The sequence below is a fragment of the Sus scrofa genome, chromosome 7 (assembly GCF_054392235.1).
Source record: "Sus scrofa isolate SSC_HxYL_T2T_F1_AM1 chromosome 7, Sscrofa_HxYL_maternal_Yorkshire_Landrace_v2.0, whole genome shotgun sequence".
Taxonomy (NCBI): domain Eukaryota; kingdom Metazoa; phylum Chordata; class Mammalia; order Artiodactyla; family Suidae; genus Sus; species Sus scrofa.
This window is the reverse complement of record NC_139389.1, coordinates 87,572,835-87,591,156: the sequence shown is the minus strand read 5'-3', so window position 1 is coordinate 87,591,156 and position 18,322 is coordinate 87,572,835. Positions and strand designations below refer to the sequence as shown.

The following is an 18,322-nucleotide window of genomic DNA, read 5'->3' as shown; positions in this document are numbered from 1 at the left end:
GGTGGCACCAGGGAGAAGGATTAAGCTGAAACTGAGAGAGGAGGGAAATGCAAGAAAAGACAAGACTGTATTGATGAAGGGGAAAAATATTGTAAAAGAAAGAGGAAGTTAGTATCCTATATTTCTTCTGAAGGTGAAAACTACCCATCTTTATGGGTTCTCTTGCCACCAGTGGGTTGCTCATTTAAATGAAAACACAGAAAACAGTTTTATAAAAGGAAAAAGAAAAAAAATTATCAATATTCAAGTGAGGATTAATTGAAAACCCTTCTCCAGAAAAGAAAGGTTTAACCTCTCAAACCTGCTGTTTATGGGAACAGGGTGGAGGCTGTGGAGCAGCACCTTCGCCTTTCTGCACTATGGGCTAGAAGAGGAAAGGAAACAGGGAGAAATGGGCACTGAGGTCAGGTGGGGGAGGGAGCATGAAGATAAGTAGGGCAGGAATGTACTGGATTTTTAGAAAAGGGAGATAGATGAAGTTTATTTTGAGAGTATTCTACCTCAGTAAGCTCCATGTTAGAGCACAACATTCAACAAATATATATTTTTATAACAGTGGGTTAAGGAATCACATGAGTAAAGTAATTACTTAAAGGCTTTTATCTTTACACTCTCTTAATGCACACAGAGACAACATTTTACATATATATATATATATATATATATATATATAATGTACCCAAAATCTTCAGGAAGAATTGAATTTTGTAAAGTGGAGGGTCTTATCTGACATGTCCTCCAGTTTGAAAGGCAACTGTAAAGAGCTTTGAGCAAGGATCAAGAGATTTGGATCCTTATCAAAGTTCAGCCACCAAAATCTATGTGATGTTGGGAAGGATCTGTAGACAGTAATTTCTTCCTAGAAACATGACAGATTGTAACTAGAATTTTTTTTTTTTTGTCTTTTATTATTATTTTTTTTGTCTTTTTTTTTTTTTTTTTTTTTGGTCCTTTTAGAGCCGCACCCACGGCACATGTAGGTTCCCAGGCTAGGGGTTGAATCAGAGCTGTAGCCACCGGCCTATGCCAGAGCCACAGCAATCCCAGATCTGAGCCGCATCTATGACCTATACCACAGCTCACGGCAATGCCGGATCCTTAACCCACTGAGTGAGGCCAGGGATCGAATCCAACCTAGTTGGATTCATTTCTGCTGTGCCACGACTGGGAACTCCTGTAACTAGAATTTTAAGAAATACTCTAGCTCTGTAATTCTAGGATTCTATGAAAATAAAGTGTATTGAAAGTAAAGACCCCAGAAGATGAAATAAGAATAATGTGAGTGGCACTGTAGAGGGACAATGATGTAATCTCCTTTGTGGATATATCAACATATATAAGAAACAACTTGAAATGATTTTTCCTATTCTCAAAACATCAAGTTGGAGTTCCCGTTGTGGCGCAGCAGAAACGAATCCAACTAGGAACCATGAGGTTGTGGGTTCGATCCCTGGCCTTGCTCAGTGGGTTAAGGATCCTGCGTTGCCATGATCTGTGGTATAGGTCACAGATGCAGCTCAGATCTGGTGTTGCTGTGGCTCTGGCTTAGGCCAGTAGCAACAGCTCCAATTAGACCCCTAGCCTGGGAACTTACATATGCCACAGGTGCGGTCCAAAATGGACAAAAACAAGACAAAAACAAAAACAGAAAAAAAGCCATCAAGTTCATTTATGTTACTCTGTATGAATAGCAAGAAGGTAATGCACAAAAATTTTCCACTGTATAAATGAGTATGTGGAGACCAGGAACCCTGAGTCTGATAATTAAACCAAAAAGTAGTAATTATCTTGATTGCCTGTATACTTTGTTGCCCACTGTAAACTAAACAAGAAGAAAGTTTTACAATCAGAGAAGGGTTGATCTCAAAATGAGTGTTTTGAGGATCATCTGTTGCTTGAGCATTTCTGCTATAATAGACTTAGATACAGAGCATCCAATGCCTCGGTTCTCACCACAGCTGACCACTTACTAGCAGGGTGACCCTGAGCAACTCACTTCATTCTGCTTTAAATACTCCATCAGTACAATGGAGATAATAACAGTATCTACCTCATAGGTATTGTTGTAAGCATTAATGAGCTAAAGCATATAAAACTCAGAAAAATACTAGGCAAATAACTTATACTTACTTAAATTATTATTATTTTTGTTGTTGCTGTTGTTGTCTTTATTACATTCTTCTTGCAGAGTAGGAAGTTCAGTAGAGAATCTATCATCCTCATATATGATTTCCAAAATGTTACCTTTTAATATCTGTTTATACTGCTCTATCATTGGGTCTGAAAGACTAAGAACAAGTCTAAAAAAGAGCTTTGAGAGGAGGACAAAATCATCTGCTTTCTGAACGCTGCCATCTCCTCCAGTTTTCTCCAGACTACAGTCCTATATACTTTTGATACATTTTTTTAAGTCTTCCAGCTATTCTAAGGCCTTCTTTCCAAAGTACCTGAAATTTCATATGAATAATATCTAACAAGCACCATGGAAATGTGGGCTCCCAGAGTAGTACACCATTCACATCTCCACTAAAACCTTTACTCATTTCATTGTAATTTTTTAGTTTATGTTTTGGCCAAAATAGGACAGAAACTCTGAGCCCTTTGAGATAATAAAGGATGTCTCATTTTTACATCCATGTAGTGCCTAAGATAACTCTAATTTGCATTTATTGAATGAATGAATCAATCAATCAATTTTAAGTGAACAAATTAGTTAATGACTTAGTAAAAAAATTGGCAAAGTCCAAATGTGTTTGTTATATTAATTCATTTGGTATTTTCTGACTCTGCTTAATGATTCCTGATTTTGTTTCCTGGGATCTTCTTTTTAAAATATTTGTTCCACCTATATTAATTTCAAACAAAGTCTCTTTGCTTTTATCTTTATTTCTTTTTTTTCCTTATTCACTCTCAAAATTGTTACTACTACCAACATAATCCCTTCAAAAGTGAAATCTCTCAGACTCTACCTCCCCCATATTCTTGACAGTGGCCATCGTGAAGAAACATCAGAAGTCAAGTTTTCCCTAACTTCTTTTCTAGAATGACATGGTTCAAAATTCTGGAACTCTGATTTTTTTTTAATGATTTGACACTTACTGAAGACCCATAAATCAAAACAACCTTCTCTGAGATTAAGAGTGGTTCATCCTGTAAGGAGGAGATGACCAAGCTGTCTTCTCAATGGCCTGTTCAGCCTTTAGTTATGGGGATCAAGCAAAAGAGTCTGTCCAACTACATGGCTGAGATCTGCTCTATATGACCACCATGGTTCCCTAAGACAGTTCCTTACTTGAGGTCTTCTACTTCTTACCACCATTCCTGGAGTATTTTTAATAGCTATTCCCATCATCATACCCATCCAATTGTCTGAAAGAGAGTGGTTTATATAAATATTAAAACACCATTCTTCCACCTACCAATTACTGGTTCCAGTTGTGGTGGACTCAGGAAATACAGAGGGGGTAGAAGGTATGTCTTTCCCCATTTTCAAGAGAAAGCTCTCTCTTCTATATTTTGGTATGTATCTGTTTCTCCTCTGATGTAACAATGAGCTAACTAGCACCATGGGTTGTGACTAAGGGAATCAATTCTCTGGAGACCAGGGCCAGCTAGCTAGGAATCAAAACCCTGAGGGAATAATTTAAAAGTTGATGTGTACTTCATCCAAAGAGCATGGAAATACAACTTTTGAATTGCCCAGAACAAGTAAGAAAAACAGCTAATTTCCCAGGACTAGGGGTGGAAAATGCTGTGGTGTGTGATATGCCCTCTAGAGCATGATGTTCATTTTCCATTTTACTATCCTACAGGGCAGGATCACTTAGATTTATTGGATCCTCAGGAAAATGGAGATATGTCCAGATCCAACATTAATACTACATAATTTGCTTGATCAGTTTATCCATGTTTGCAATGGAGGGTGTTAGTAATAACTCCATAAGATTTCTAAATTTTATTCAACATCTTCTACATGTGTTTAGTGTTTATCTACTGCTTGTCAGACACTGTACAAGGCACCAGGCATACAATGATAAACAAGAGAGAAACCATCCTTATCTCCCTAAATAAATTAACTATGGATCCAGAGATATTTGTCTGTATTTCTCACCTAGAAATGTTCTCTGGTAAACAACATTAGATTCTTAGTTATATTCTATCAGCCTGATCTCCCTCTCACAGCTTTTAGAAATGTTGTTCCTAAAATTATCTTCATATTATACTTCCAACATCCACACTTGATGTTTGTGAAGTAAGGGCAATAGAATTAACATTTAATTTAAAAATTGCCCCCTCACTGATTCACGAAAACTCTACCAGGCATACTTTCACAAGCTGGAGATGAAAAGACTCAGAGAGGGCTTAAAATTTTAATTTGTTCTAAGTAACCTCAAAGGGCAAACTGGAACAAATGTGTATTTTTAGAGAGTTTGGTTAAACACAAAAACTTCAACAACTTTAGCATATATTGTTTTAAATGGTTGGAAAAACTTCACCTTCCTCAAGTTCTTATTAAAGGCAAGGGAAGATACACAAAAAAATAATGTCAGGCTATCTCTAAATCCACTAGATTATCACAAAAATAATAGAAAACTCCATGCCTCTTTCCATCCACTATTTTATTTAGAAGGCTTCCTAACTCCATTTTATTGGGCAAGTTACCAGCTCATGTAACTTAATTTTTCTTATCTGGGAACCAGAGGTGCTAAGAACATAGAACATAGTGAGTTGTTATGAAATAAAGTTAAGAAACCATATGTCACATGTCCATCTTAGAGGCATAAATTATAACCATGACAATGGAAAAATAAAGAAATAATGAAAGTGTCAGTAAGGTGAATAATGTATTCCAAATTCTAGTTAAGAATAAACATTGAGGGATTTCTGTTGTGGTGCAGTGGAAATGAACCTGACTAGTATCCTTGAGGATTCGGGTTTGATCCCTGGCCTCCCTCAATGGGTCGGGGATCTGGAGCTGCTGTGAGCTGTCATGTAGGTCACAGACATGGCTAGGATCCCACATTGCTGAGGCTGTGGTATAGACCTGCAGCTAGGGGATACAACCCCTAGCCTGGAAACTTCCATATGACTTGGGTGCAGTCCTAAAAAGCAAAAAAAAAAAAAAAAAGAGAGAGAGAGAGAGAATAAACATTGACTAAGAAGAAAATATGCTGAATTTTTTTTTAAATCTATCTAGATTTTAGCATGTGGCATACCCTAGGATTGCTTCTTGAAATGGAGACCAACTGAAGAATTTATGGCAATTGCCCTGGATCAGAGTATCTGAGTCATTGTCCTCTCTCTTTTCCTAATGAGAAACAATCACAGCAACGGAAACTGTAAAGACAAATTAGGAAAGATTAGACGTAGACCGTATCTACTCCCTGCAGGTAAGGTGCTGTAACTGCAAATTGTGGGAGGAAGGACTGTGATAGCAACCCTGCTGGAGAATTTTTTTCTTGTGTCAGGTTTGTTTTGGTAATAGAATCAGGCAGATAAGATAGGAGATGGAGATCAATAGTAATGTATGAGTGCACAGAGTTAAATCTCAGTTCCTGGCAAATGGACTAGTTCCTAAAACTTGTTCTTCAGGTATATTTTTGAGAAGAGGATTATAGAGATGTCCAAGCAGGACATAGAGTCTGAGTCTGTCTTCACTCATTTAAGACTGAGTTAGAATAAAATAATTGCTATGAGGTTGATAGAAAAGCAATTAGGAACAATGGAAAAGAAAAACATGAAACATTCAACAGAAGTCAATCTACTTAGAAATGTTCTAAATAAAAATTTTTAAAATAAAGTTTTAGGCTCACGTCATATGTAAATAATGTCAGTTTGATTCCTCCTTTTGCAAAAAGTTATCTTTTATTTTATTGCTTTAGCCAAATATTCATACAAAGTTGGATTGACAAACATGATGGTATAAATCTGTTTTTGTTCCTAACTGTATTTGAAAACTCTAAAATTTATAATATTGTAACCAGCATTGACATGAAAAATAATAAGATAACTAAAAATTATTCCTAATTTAAAAAGTTCAAAGGACTTATATGACAATATGACTTTAATGACAATTATCTACTGGAATATTCAGTTTGAATAAATAGATATAACATGGTCCTGAATAGACAGAATATATGAAAATAGTAATTTTCCATAAGTTAATATGTAAACTTAAACAATGTAAATCATATTTTGTACAGAATTTTTGGTGTATTGAAAAAATTAATCCAAATTTCAGGTGGAAAAAGAAATATACTAGAAATATCAAGAATATTTTGTAAAGCCCAAAATAATGAACTATAAAGTTATCATGTAGTAACATCATCAAAACAGAAAGATATTAAAGGAGTAAATACAGTAATATATCTCAGCCAAAGTAAAATTTAGTAACACTTTAGATAGAAGCCTCAAGTTAACTTGGAGATGATATAATTTTGTTTGAACAACTGACTGATCACTTTTGAAAAAGAAAAATTAGATTTCTTAAAAATATAATACATATATTGAAAAAGTTAATTTTTAATTTTAAAAAACACTAAAAATATAAAGTGACTATCTTGGAATGAATAAGAACCTAAGCATATTTTTCAAAACAAAAACCAAAAAAGAACAATAATTATATTTCATATTAAAATTTAAAACTGCTCAATTCTAAACACAGAAAAAAGTGACAAATTTAAAACAGAAAAACCATTGAAAACCAAATTTATGGGGCAAATAATAAATGGAAAAATAAATTTGTAGTAAGTACACTATATAAAGAGCACTTAAAAATCAACAAACAAAAGGCAAACTCTGAAAATTTTTGCAATGAGTTAAGGAACTACAAGCATTTCAGATGGGCTAAAGCTTAGCTGGATTTACCACACATATACAATGAAGGTTACTTACGGTCCTAATTTAATTCCTCAAGGACACAAAATCTAATTGGAACAAAGCTGACAACACACAACACTACTCTTTTTGTGTCCTAATCACCAAATTCTGATGTATGTGTGTACAGGAGTTTATCCCTATGCACTCAACAAACAAAGCTCTGAAAAACAGCTGAGCATCTTATTATTTAACTCAGTTCTGACACTACTGATGCAAAGAAGTCATCAGATTCCGCAGGGTAAGGGTTTAGTCCCACAAGGCTGCCCCTCCCCCATACACACCTCAGAGGCCAGTGGAGTCTTGGTTATAACCTGTGCTTTTGACCAAAAGTTTCCCATGACCTTCTCCTTAGGTTCTGTTAATTCACTAGAGCAGCTCATAGAACTCAAAAAATTTTTTTACTTACTAGGTCACCAGTTTATGATTTATTATAAAAGCCATATATAACTCAGGAAAAGCTGGATGGAAGAGATACACATGGCAAGCCAGGAGAAAAGGGCATGCTCCAGGTAGCCACTTTCCCAGCACTTTCACACATTTACCAACCAAGAAACTCTCTAAACCCAGTCCTTTTGGGGTTTTATGGAGGCTTCATTACATAGTCATGATTTATTAAATCATTGGCCATTGTCAATTGATTCAGCCCCCAGGTTGCTCCTGTCTTAGGAGGCCAAGAAGTGGGGAATGAAAGTTCTAGTGCTCTGATCATGTTTGTTTCTCATGGAAACTAGCCCCATCCTATCCTTGGGTGCTTTCCAAAAGTCAGCTCATTAAACATTATGTCATCATATGTAAATAACATAACAAAAAATAAGCTCCTGTAGTAACATCATCAAATCCTTAACCAACAGCACCATAGGAGAATAACACAAAGACACTTTTATGGCTCTTTTCACCAGGAAATTATGAGAGTTTTAAGGAGTTCTGTCCCAGAATTGAGGACAAAGACCAAATGTATATCTTTTACTTTATATATCACAATTTCACAGCTACCCAAATGTAATTCCCCTAGAATCCAGAACCTCTAATACTGATGATACAGCCCACCACTAGTAGTATCATCTAAGATTTTAAGTGCTAAATTCTTGTGTACAGTACAAAATAGCACCCTGGTTTCATTCTTTTCAATGTGAATATCCAGTTTTCCCAGCATAATTTACTGAAGATAACTATTCTTTCTCCATTATATATTCTTGGTGCTTTATAAAAGTCAATTAATCATAAATGCCTGGGTTTATTTCTGTGCTTTCTATTCTGTTCTATTGATCTATGTGTCTGTTTTTATACCAATACCATACTGTTTTGACTAGTACAGCTTTGTGATATAACTTGAAATTATGAATTATGATGCCTCCAGTTTATTCTTTCTGGAGATTGTTTTGGTTATTTGCTGTCTCTTGAGGTTCCAAAAGAATTTTAGACCTGTTTTTTTCTATTTAAAAAAAAAAAAGAATTTTGATGGGAAGTGCATTGACTCTGTAGATCACTTTAGGTAGTATGGACACTTTAACAATAGTAATTTTTCTGATCTTGTGAACATGGAATAGCTTTCCACTCAATTATATCTTTAATTTCTTTCACCAATATTTTATATTTTTCAGTGAACAGGTTTTTTATGGAGAAATTTATTCCTAAACATTGTTAGTGGGGGGGGTGGATTTCCCCCTCTATCTGAGTTCTTATAACAGGAATAACAATAAAATTGACACAAAAGAGATTAACAGAGAAAAAGAAATTTTAATTCATGCACATAGAGGTTTCATTGAAATGGGATCTAAAGAAGTGGCCAAGGCAGGCAGCTCTTATACTTTTTAAGCAAAGAAACAATAAATTCATGAAGAATTGACAGGACAAAGAAACTTAGGCTTCAAGTGCCTAATTAGTGAAGACCATAAACAAAGTTTGAGCTTAGGGTAGCAAATTAAAGAAGTAACAAGATTTGTTTGCACAACTTTCTCACCTGAATTCCCTATCCCTGGTGATAAAAGTATCTTTCTTTCTCCAGATGCAGGAAGGAAATCTTTCACATGGGAGATTTATTTCCTGTTTTCAGGGGGACACAGGAGGGTCAGAGTTTTCTTCTTGTGTCAGTTGCTTCTCACGTAACTTCAAAAAACTTAATATGTCATTGTGGCCTCTAGCGGGGGCCAGGGGGTGAGCCTGCCCTGAGCTCTGACAGTATTTTGTGGTTTTTGATGCTATTGTAAATGAGGTTTTCTTAGTTCCTCTCTCTAGTTTGGCATTAGTGTATAGAAACACAACTGATTTGTATTGATTTTGTATCCTGTAATTTTACTGCATTTGTTTATTAGCTCTTTTGACCTGAAATAAATAGACTACCAGTTATTTCTCCAGTGAAGATGGGTTTATTTAGGATCAACAGAGAATTGCAATTTGGGGTCTACAACCATGACAAGCCATGTGTCAGTCTCAGCAGAGCAAAGAAAATAGAATGCTTTCATAAAGAGGAAAAGGAAATTGGAAGGACTATAGTAAACAAAGAGTCCATGGACTTTCATTGGCTGAGTCCTTGCCAAGAAAGAAGTAGAGTCTTTTGTCTTCCTTTGGGTTCTGCTGTTGTTTTAGAGAATGAGAACTCCTCTTTTTTGTCTCCCAACTCCATTTAATTGAAGTTTCTGTTTACAAATTTACAGATCTAATAGTTTTCTGGTGGAGTCTTTGAAGTTTTCTATATACAATATCATCATCAACAAAAAAAGACAGTTTTACTTAAGTCAACTCAAAATAGATTAAAAACTTAAATATGAGACCTGAAACCATAAAATTCATATAATATAGAGAAAAAGTTACTTGACATTGATCTTGGCAAAATATTGTTTTGGATTTTACACCAAAAGCACAAAGAGAAGTTAAGAAAACAGTCTAATCAATGAAATAAAAAAGCAACCTTTGGAATACAAGCATATATTTGCAAATCATATCTGATAAAGTGTTGATATCCAAAATATATAAGAAACTCATACAAATAAATAACAAAAATAATCTCATTAAAAAATCAGAGAATATGAATAGACATATCCAAAGAAGGTAAAGAAATGACCAATAGGTGCTCAACACTATTAATCATACAGGAAATGCAAATCAAAACCCCAGTGAGATATTACCTCACAAAGGTTAGGATGGCTATTATCAAAAAGACAAGAAACAACAAATGGTGACAAGGACGTGGGAAAAGGGAAACTTGTACACTGTTGATAGGAATGTAACCTGGTAAAAAGTACAGACTTTCTGTTATAAGATTAGGTCTAAAGATCCAGGCAAAATGTTCCCCCATTTTACCCATTAATCTGCAATATAGAAATGAGATAACCTAGGATGCTTAATAATTGACAAATGATATTGCTATTTTTTTTTACATATCCAAGTGGGGACTTTATTTATTTGCTTTCAATTTTTTTAATTATTATTTTTAATATTTATTTCCCCAATACAATTTTTTTTCTACTGTACAGTATGGTGACCCAGTTACACATATATGTACACATTCTATTTTTTCACATTATCATGCTCATCATAAGTGGCTAAACATAGTTCCCAGTACTACACAGCAGAATCTCATTGATATTGATATTGAACACAAGTTCATGTGCCCAACACACTTGAGGCCATACAAACCAAAACATTGGATTTAGGAGCAGAGCAAAGTTTATTGCAAGGATCATGAAGAACAGGCAGCTCATACTGAAAAGACCCGTGTATGTCATCAGTTTTCTGTTAGATTTTTTTTTTTTTTTTGTCTTTTTAGGGCAGCACCCGTGGCATATGGAGGTTCCCAGGCTAGGGGTCCAATCAGAGCTATAGCCACCGGCCTAAGCCACAGCCACAGCAACGCGGAATCCGGGCTGCGTCTGTGACCTAGACCATAGCTCATGGCAACACCAGATCCCTAACCTACTGACCAAGGCCAGGGATCAAACCCACATCCTCGTGGATGCTAGTCAGGTTTGTTAACCACTGAGCTACGACGGGAACTCGAGTTTTCTGTTAGATTCCAAATGACACAGCTATTTTTCTATACGTATATCCTTAAACACATTCTCTTGTTTCATCCTACTTACTACACCCTTAAAACTAAGACACTCCAACATCATTTTAGATAATATAAATTCCCACTCTCTTCTTTCTGTTTCTGAACCTCTTCCTGGGGTTCTATGCTTCTTCTTTCATCCTCTTAAAAGTGCTGTTGATCACCCCCTGTACTGAATGCTTGATGCAATCTTTTTTTTCTTTTTTCCTTTTTGTTATAGTTGAGAGACACCTTCCCATACTTTCAAAGAAAGGGTACATGTAAAGTAAACTTTATGAACCTTTTTATGACTGAAAATGCTTTATTCTACTGTCATACCCAATTGATGGTTTTGTTCTAGATAGAATTCTAGGCTGAAAATCAGGCCCAGGCATTTTTCATTATATTGTAGGGTCCAGTGGTACTCTTGAGCACTCTAGTGCCTTTTGGATTTTGCTTACTTATTTGTGACCTATGTTTTTTCTCTCTCTTAATAATGTTATATTCTCAATCTCTAGGGTAATAAAGTTTCATAATAACACTATTGTTTTCTTGTCCTTATGGTGTCCTTATCTTTGTATCTGGAGACTAAACCCTTCTGCTCTGAGTTTTCTTTTCATTGTTTCTTTTAAATTATTCCTATCTGTCTTCTCTGTTCTCCTGGAAAAAAATATGAATTGAATGTTGGACCTGCTGGCTTGAATCTTTATATTTCTGGGTTTTATGCTTTCCTATTTTCCATTTTTTTGATTTTTTTTTTTAATTATACTTTCATGAAGATTATGTGATTCTATCTTTCAACCTCTGTTGATGTGCTTTAATTTTTTATTATTCTTTTTATTTAGTTTCCAAAAGTAATTTTTATTGTTTTTTTAAAATTATCGTATTCTTATTTCAGTATTACAAATATTTTCTCTCATCAGTGTGAAGACATGAATGGTATTTTAAAGTGTATTTTTTTCCTGTCTTATGCATATTTCCACCAAATTCCTTTTGGCCTTCCTTGAGACTTTTTTTTTCCTTCAAATATCAAATGTATATTAAAGAATTAGGTAGAAAAAATTTGACCGATTTTTGCATCAATAGAGCAGTGCTTACTAATTTGTAGGCTTCTGGTCAGTGCTCAGATTGAAAGACAGCCATCCTATTTGTATCTCCAAAGACAGAATGCAAAAGACTTTTTAAAAATATCATTCAGTTTCTTAATGCAAAAATGCCAATATTCCATCTGAATAGCTTATGCCTGTTTGAGAAAGTAGGAGTGAGGGGTGGGGTGGAAAGAGGCAATGGGAGATTGAACTATTCCTTTCTCTTAATCTCTTTCTTACCAGCCCTGCACCCCACCATCTCCCTTACCTGGTGTCCTGGCATCTGCATAAGAGATTCTGGAAGATAAGTCTGTGTATTTCTTCCCAGTATTCCTGTCAGTTGGTACTTTAGAGTTAGCCTTTACTTTGCTAAATCAGTTACTAAGCCACTGTCGTCTCTTTTCCAAATATTGTTGGAATCTTTTCTCTGCATCTAATTTCTGTCCCCGTATCTTTGTTCTTGTGAGTCTAAACTTCTTCCTCTTTGTTGTCATTGTTACTATCACTATTATCATTATTTTATTTAGATCTTAGGAATAAAAAGGAAAATTAATGTAGCTTGCCATTTTAAATATAATTTCAGTGTATATATAATTTTTTAACTAGGTGTTTATAATTAGAATAGAATGATCTTTTTTTGCAGAGGAAAGGTAATATGAAAAATAACTATAGGGAAATGCAACAAAATGTTAATGGTGATTACGTATGAAAGGACTGAAGTGCAGAGAAAACATTTTAAAAAGTTTTTAAAAGTCCTACTCACAAGCTACTGTTATATGTCCACCCCAGCAGCAAAGGAGAAACTGGTAAATGCAATATGTTAGCAGTGTCACCATAATGTTAAGTCTCTTCCTCAGGAAAAGAAGGAACAATGGATATTGGAATAACAATCAGCATATACTGTCACAGGTATCATGTAAATCTAGCTCTGTGCTGTATATGAGGAGCAGAAAAGAAATAACAAACATTATTTAGTCTTAATAAATTGTGGATCCATTAAAAAACAAAAACCAGAAAAAAAATGTGTCCAATACAGGAGTGCTTAAAGCATACAGAAAATAAACGTTGGATGGAAATAATCAGAGCAGATTTCTCAAAAGATCTGGGTCATGAAACAACATCTAAAAAATTCCTCAGAATAAAAATGCCTTTTTTGAAGTATAGAGATGTCCAGCTATTCTCCAGCTTTACTGAGGTCATAACAAAAAAGAAGCATACTTAATCTATTTGGTCAAAATTGAAAACAATTTAAACTGAAACTTCATAATAGAAATATATCTCCTTGACTTAGTCGTTTCAGTAATTCAAATGTCAATTTGTTTTAGTTGTTTTAATTAACCTGTTCTGTGTATTGCAAAAAGATTTATTTCAGTAAAAATAATAAACTACTTGAGTGATAGAGTATTCAAATTCTCCAATACAATCTTTTAGAAAGTTGCTCCACGCAAAATATGTGAAATATTCTTTTTTTTTTCCCCTGTACGGAAACCATCGTTGGGAAGTTAATCAGTTTATATTAGCGTCTTCATTATATGCAGTGCATATTTCTATGTCTGCATTTGTTATACTGTAGTATAATTTTCTTTTTGTGAATCTATTTCACGTTCCAGATTATGCAATATTTGTGGGACAAGACTAGAAAAGGAAGAGAGGAATGGAAGAAGGAAAGAGAGAGAGAGAGGAAGGAAGAAAAATGGCAGTGAGGAAGAGAGGGAGAGAGAGAGAGAGAAGGCAGCTCCTAGGAAGTTATACTTCTTTTCTAGAAGAAATTATCTGATTCCTTGGAGATAGCTTTCTCTTGCAATGCTGTTCTAAACCACTGAATTATAGGTTAAGAGAGTTTGATTTGAATTGAAGGGTTCTAAAGCAGTTAAATGAGACAGGAGAGGGAGTGTTTACTCTCCTACTCTAGAAGTAAAAGAGGATAAACCTTGCCAGTATGGAAAGGTTTAAATTTAGCCTGCGGAAAGGCAGAAAAATGAAGTCGCCTCAAAGTATTCCCTTTTAAATGAAAAGTATGACATAGTTGAATTTTGGAGATTATTCCTTAAAGGTATTAACAAGAACCATTGAATGTATCAATTCTCTGATTTTGCAATTCTGACAAACTATCCCTTCTGCTTTTCCTTCAAGGAGACCTGGCGACACCATAGCCGTCTCATGGCATTCTTTACATCCTCATTCCTCAGAGTATAGATCAGTGGGTTTAGCATTGGGGTGATTGTGGTATAGAACACAGACACAGCTTTATCCAGTGGGAAAGTTGTGGATGGGCGGAGGTAAATAAAGATACAAGGGACAAAGAAGAAAGTTACTACGGTGAAATGAGACCCGCAGGTAGAGAGAGCCTTGCGCCGGCTCTCAGCAGACCGCTTCTGAAGACTAAATAAAATGATTGTGTAGGAGGCCAGGAGGATGAGGAAACATCCCAGAGAAATGAGACCACTATTGGCAATCACCAGCATATTTACCAGGGTTGTGTCAGCACAGGCAAGTTTTAGAACTGGGTGGACATCACAAAAGTAGTGGTCAATTACCTGAGCATTGCAGAAGGGCAGTTGGAACGTCAGGAGGGTCTGAACAAAGGAGTGAGCCAGGGCTCCTAACCAGGATAGTGATGCTAGCATAGTGCAGGCATTGGCACTCATGATGGTGGTATAACGGAGAGGTTGGCAGATGGCGGCATAACGGTCAAAAGCCATGACAGTCAACACAAAAATCTCAGCACAACCAAAAAAGTGGAAGGTAAACATCTGGGTTACACAACCCCAGTAGGAAATAATCTTTTTCTCAGACACAAAGTCTGCAATCATCTTGGGTGCTGTGGCTGAGGAGTAGGCAAGGTCCACAAAGGACAGGTTACTAAGGAAGAAGTACATGGGTGTTTGAAGCTGGGGATCAGAAAAGACCATAAGCAAAATAAGCAGGTTTCCCACCATGATCACCATGTAGAAGAAAAGGAATAGAGGAAAAAACATCAGCTGCATTCCAGGATCTTGGGAAAGTCCTAGAAATATAAATTCAGTAACATTGTTGACCACTTCCATGGGGACCCAAACAGAATTGATGGAGTAGCTTTGATTCTCTGCAAAATAAATGTTATAAACCATTGTAAGCAGGTAAATTCTAACAGAAAAAGTCTTCTAAAAACATTTAAGTGATACTAAGAGTTCCCTTGTGGCAAAGCAGATTAAGGATCCAGCTTTGTCACTGTAGTGGCTTGGGTCATTGCTGTGGCACTGGTTTGATCCCTAGCCTGGAAACTTTCACATGTGGGTACAGCCAAAAAAAAAAAAAATTTAAGAAGTTCCCCTTGTGGCTCAACAGTAATGGATCCAACTAATATCCATGAGGACTCAGGTTCTATCCTTGGCCCCACTCAGTGGGTTAAGGATCCACCGTTGCTGTGAACTGCATTGTAGGTCTCAGATGCAGCCTGGATCTGGTGTTGCTGTGGCTGTGGCATAGGCCAGCAATTGCAGCTCCATTTCAACCCCTACCTAGCCTGGGAAATTTATTTATTTATTTATTTATTTATTTATTTATTTATTTATTTATTTATTTATTTTTTGGCTTTTTTGCTATTTCTTTGGGCTGCTCCCGCGGCATATGGAGGTTCCCAGGCTAGGGGTCTAATCAGAGCTGTAGCCACCGGCCTACGCCAGAGCCACAGCAACACGGGATCCGAGCCAAGTCTGCAACCTACACCATAGCTCATGGCAACGCCGAATCCTTAACCCACTGAGCAAGGGCAGGGACCGAACCCGCAACTTCATGGTTCCTAGTCGGATTTGTTAACCACTGCGCCACGACGGGAACTCCGCCTGGGAAATTTAAAATGCAGTGGATGCAGCCCTGAAAAGACCAAAAAAAACAAAAAAAAACAAAAATAACAAAAAAAAAAACTTTTTAAAGTGATGCTAAATATAGCAGAGAAAATTATTTATATTTCCTGACTATAGATCATGGACTTTTTTCATCATTAATTTTTTTTTACCACATTATTGATTCCCAGTTGATTTTCTGTTATGCAGAGACCTATAATTCCTTTCTCCAAAGTGTTTTTTTCTTCATAATCATTTTTCACTCTCCCTCTCTTTCATTCTCTGTCTCTGCCCTCACCCCCTCCCCATTAGAAATTCTATTTGGGATGAAAACATTTTAATTATTAAATAAATAGAGGACTTAATTTTTGAGGCTAGAGATATAAGCAAGAAGTAAGAATCTGAGATCTGGTGGCTAAAATTCCTAGATGAATCTTTTTAATATAATTTATACAGATCAAATTTAGAGGAATAATGTTCTACTTAATCAAGTGAGAAAGATCAAGTTTCTAGTTTCTAAATTAGGTTGGAAGTTTCAATACAATAAAAAATTAAGTCATTTTTAGTGACTGAAAATGACATATATAGTGGCCCTCTGCTTACCAGCAGCCTATGCTTATAAATCAGCATTGGAGGAATTTGAGTCCAAATCCTTGACCTCCATGTGAAAATTCAACTTTGCTTGCTAATAAGGAATCCAGAAGACATGGTCAAACTACAAAGAGGAATACTTTGTCCCATGTTGCTCCAAGGAGTTGAAAATTTTAAATATTATTAAAGTCTCTATCATCCTCTATCTTTTCACCTTGAAGAAGCCCCAGATAACTCTCTGCCCTTGTAATTATAGGTAATAATTGGGAATAAAAGTTCCCATACAGGTAACGCCAAAAATGATAATTAAAAAGTGTCTTTTACAATTATACACAATTGTTTTATAGATTACATTCAGGAGTGCTTAAGGCATACAGAAAAATAACTGGATAAAAACAATCAGGGAAAGGAGCTCACTTATGGTTCAGTGGGTTAAGGATCTGGCAGTTATCACTGCTGTAGCTCTGGTTACAGCAGTGGCAGCAGTTCCATCCTTGGCCCGGGAACTTCAACATGCTGTGCATGAATCCAAAAAGAAAAATCAGGGAAGAAATCTTGAAAGAGAGGAATTATGAGCTAAATCTAAAGATTCTAATAATAAAATTGGCTTTTCAGAATCATGCAAATTACTAGCTATTCTCCATCCTTAATAAAAGCACCTCATTTTTTCATGGGTAGTAGAAAGAATACTGCTCAGAGCTGAACAAAATGATTTAAATTTGGGCACCCTCCAGGGATAGGGGGAATGAGCTGGGGATTTGGGATGGAAATGCTATAAAATTGGGTTGGGATGATCATTGTTCAACTATAAATGTAATAAAATTCATTGAGTAAATAAATGAATAAATTTATTTACTCACTGATTAGTAACTTTAGGTAAATCTACTTACTTATCATCTCTGAATCTTGATTTTCTCATCTATAAAAGATGGATGACAAAGTTATTTACCTCACAAAGCTATTAAAGGAATAAAAGAGATCTGTGTAACATTTTTGTATTTATGAAGTTTTTACATAATTTAATTCTATGAAGTGAGATCTCTCTAGTAAGTAGAATTTATAATTTGATCTAGTTAGCTATTATATAAAATGTATATAAATAACTAGAAAATATTAAAGTCATACATAACTTTATTCCTGAGATAATAAACTATAGCATCTGCTCATTTTCATGGTAGAGATACTATCAATAGTTACTAACATTTATTAAGCACTTTTCTATGTTCAGGATTGTATACTAAATCTTATCATATCTTACCTCATTTTGTCCTCACAACAGCATTATAATTTTTGTCCTCATTTTACAAAGCACCTAACTTTGAAGAGTTTAGGTAATTTTTCCAATATAACAGTCAGTGAAGGGGCTGATATTTGCATTGTGGTATTCTGATTCTAGAACTCACAAAATACCCACACTCATAAATAAATGATGAAAGACAGAATGAACAATAGAAAGAAATATTGATAGACAGTTGGCCAATAATGATGATGACATGGATTATTAGTAGATAAACTTCTTATGAAAAAGCATTGCATTTAAATAAGCAATTGCTCTTATGGTACTAAGTCCCCTTTAATAGGAAAGTATGCTCTATGTCCTTAAATCTTTGAATATTCTATGTCACTATAACAGTAAAGCCAAACTATACTCAGTTATCACCATTTGGTAAAAGCATAAGGGATAGGAAAATATTTAGGTAATAGGAGAAAACACTTATATTGTACTTACTATGTCCCAGGTGCTGTTCTCATCTAATTCTCATAGATGAGGTAGGCTATTACCATTATGCCCACTTCAGAGATGAGGAAACAGAGAGAGAAATAATTGCTCAAGGTCATACAGCCCTTGACTGGCAGAGTTGGTATTCAAACCTAGCAATAGGATCTCAATTTTTTTTCCTTAACCAATATGA

General features: G+C 35.4%; 1 protein-coding gene across 4 annotated transcripts in view; it reads right to left on the bottom strand.

The window, feature by feature from the left end:
• Positions 1–11,118: 11,118 nt before the first annotated feature.
• LOC100155381 (olfactory receptor 4S2-like) overlaps positions 11,119–18,322 on the bottom strand; it is a 348,453-nt gene continuing 341,249 nt past the window's right edge. Inside the window, exons 4-5 of one of the 4 annotated variants that reach the window (XM_084969328.1) lie at positions 17,300–17,328; positions 11,648–15,079 (exon numbers count right to left, since the gene is read on the bottom strand). In XM_084969328.1, coding sequence (XP_084825454.1) covers positions 14,103–15,079; positions 17,300–17,306 — 984 coding nt within the window. In that variant the 5' untranslated portion in view covers positions 17,307–17,328 and the 3' untranslated portion in view covers positions 11,648–14,102. Of the gene's footprint in view, positions 15,080–17,299; positions 17,329–18,322 lie in introns of all 4 variants that reach the window. The other 3 variants (XM_084969327.1, XM_084969329.1, XM_084969330.1) reach the window with 3 other exon arrangements.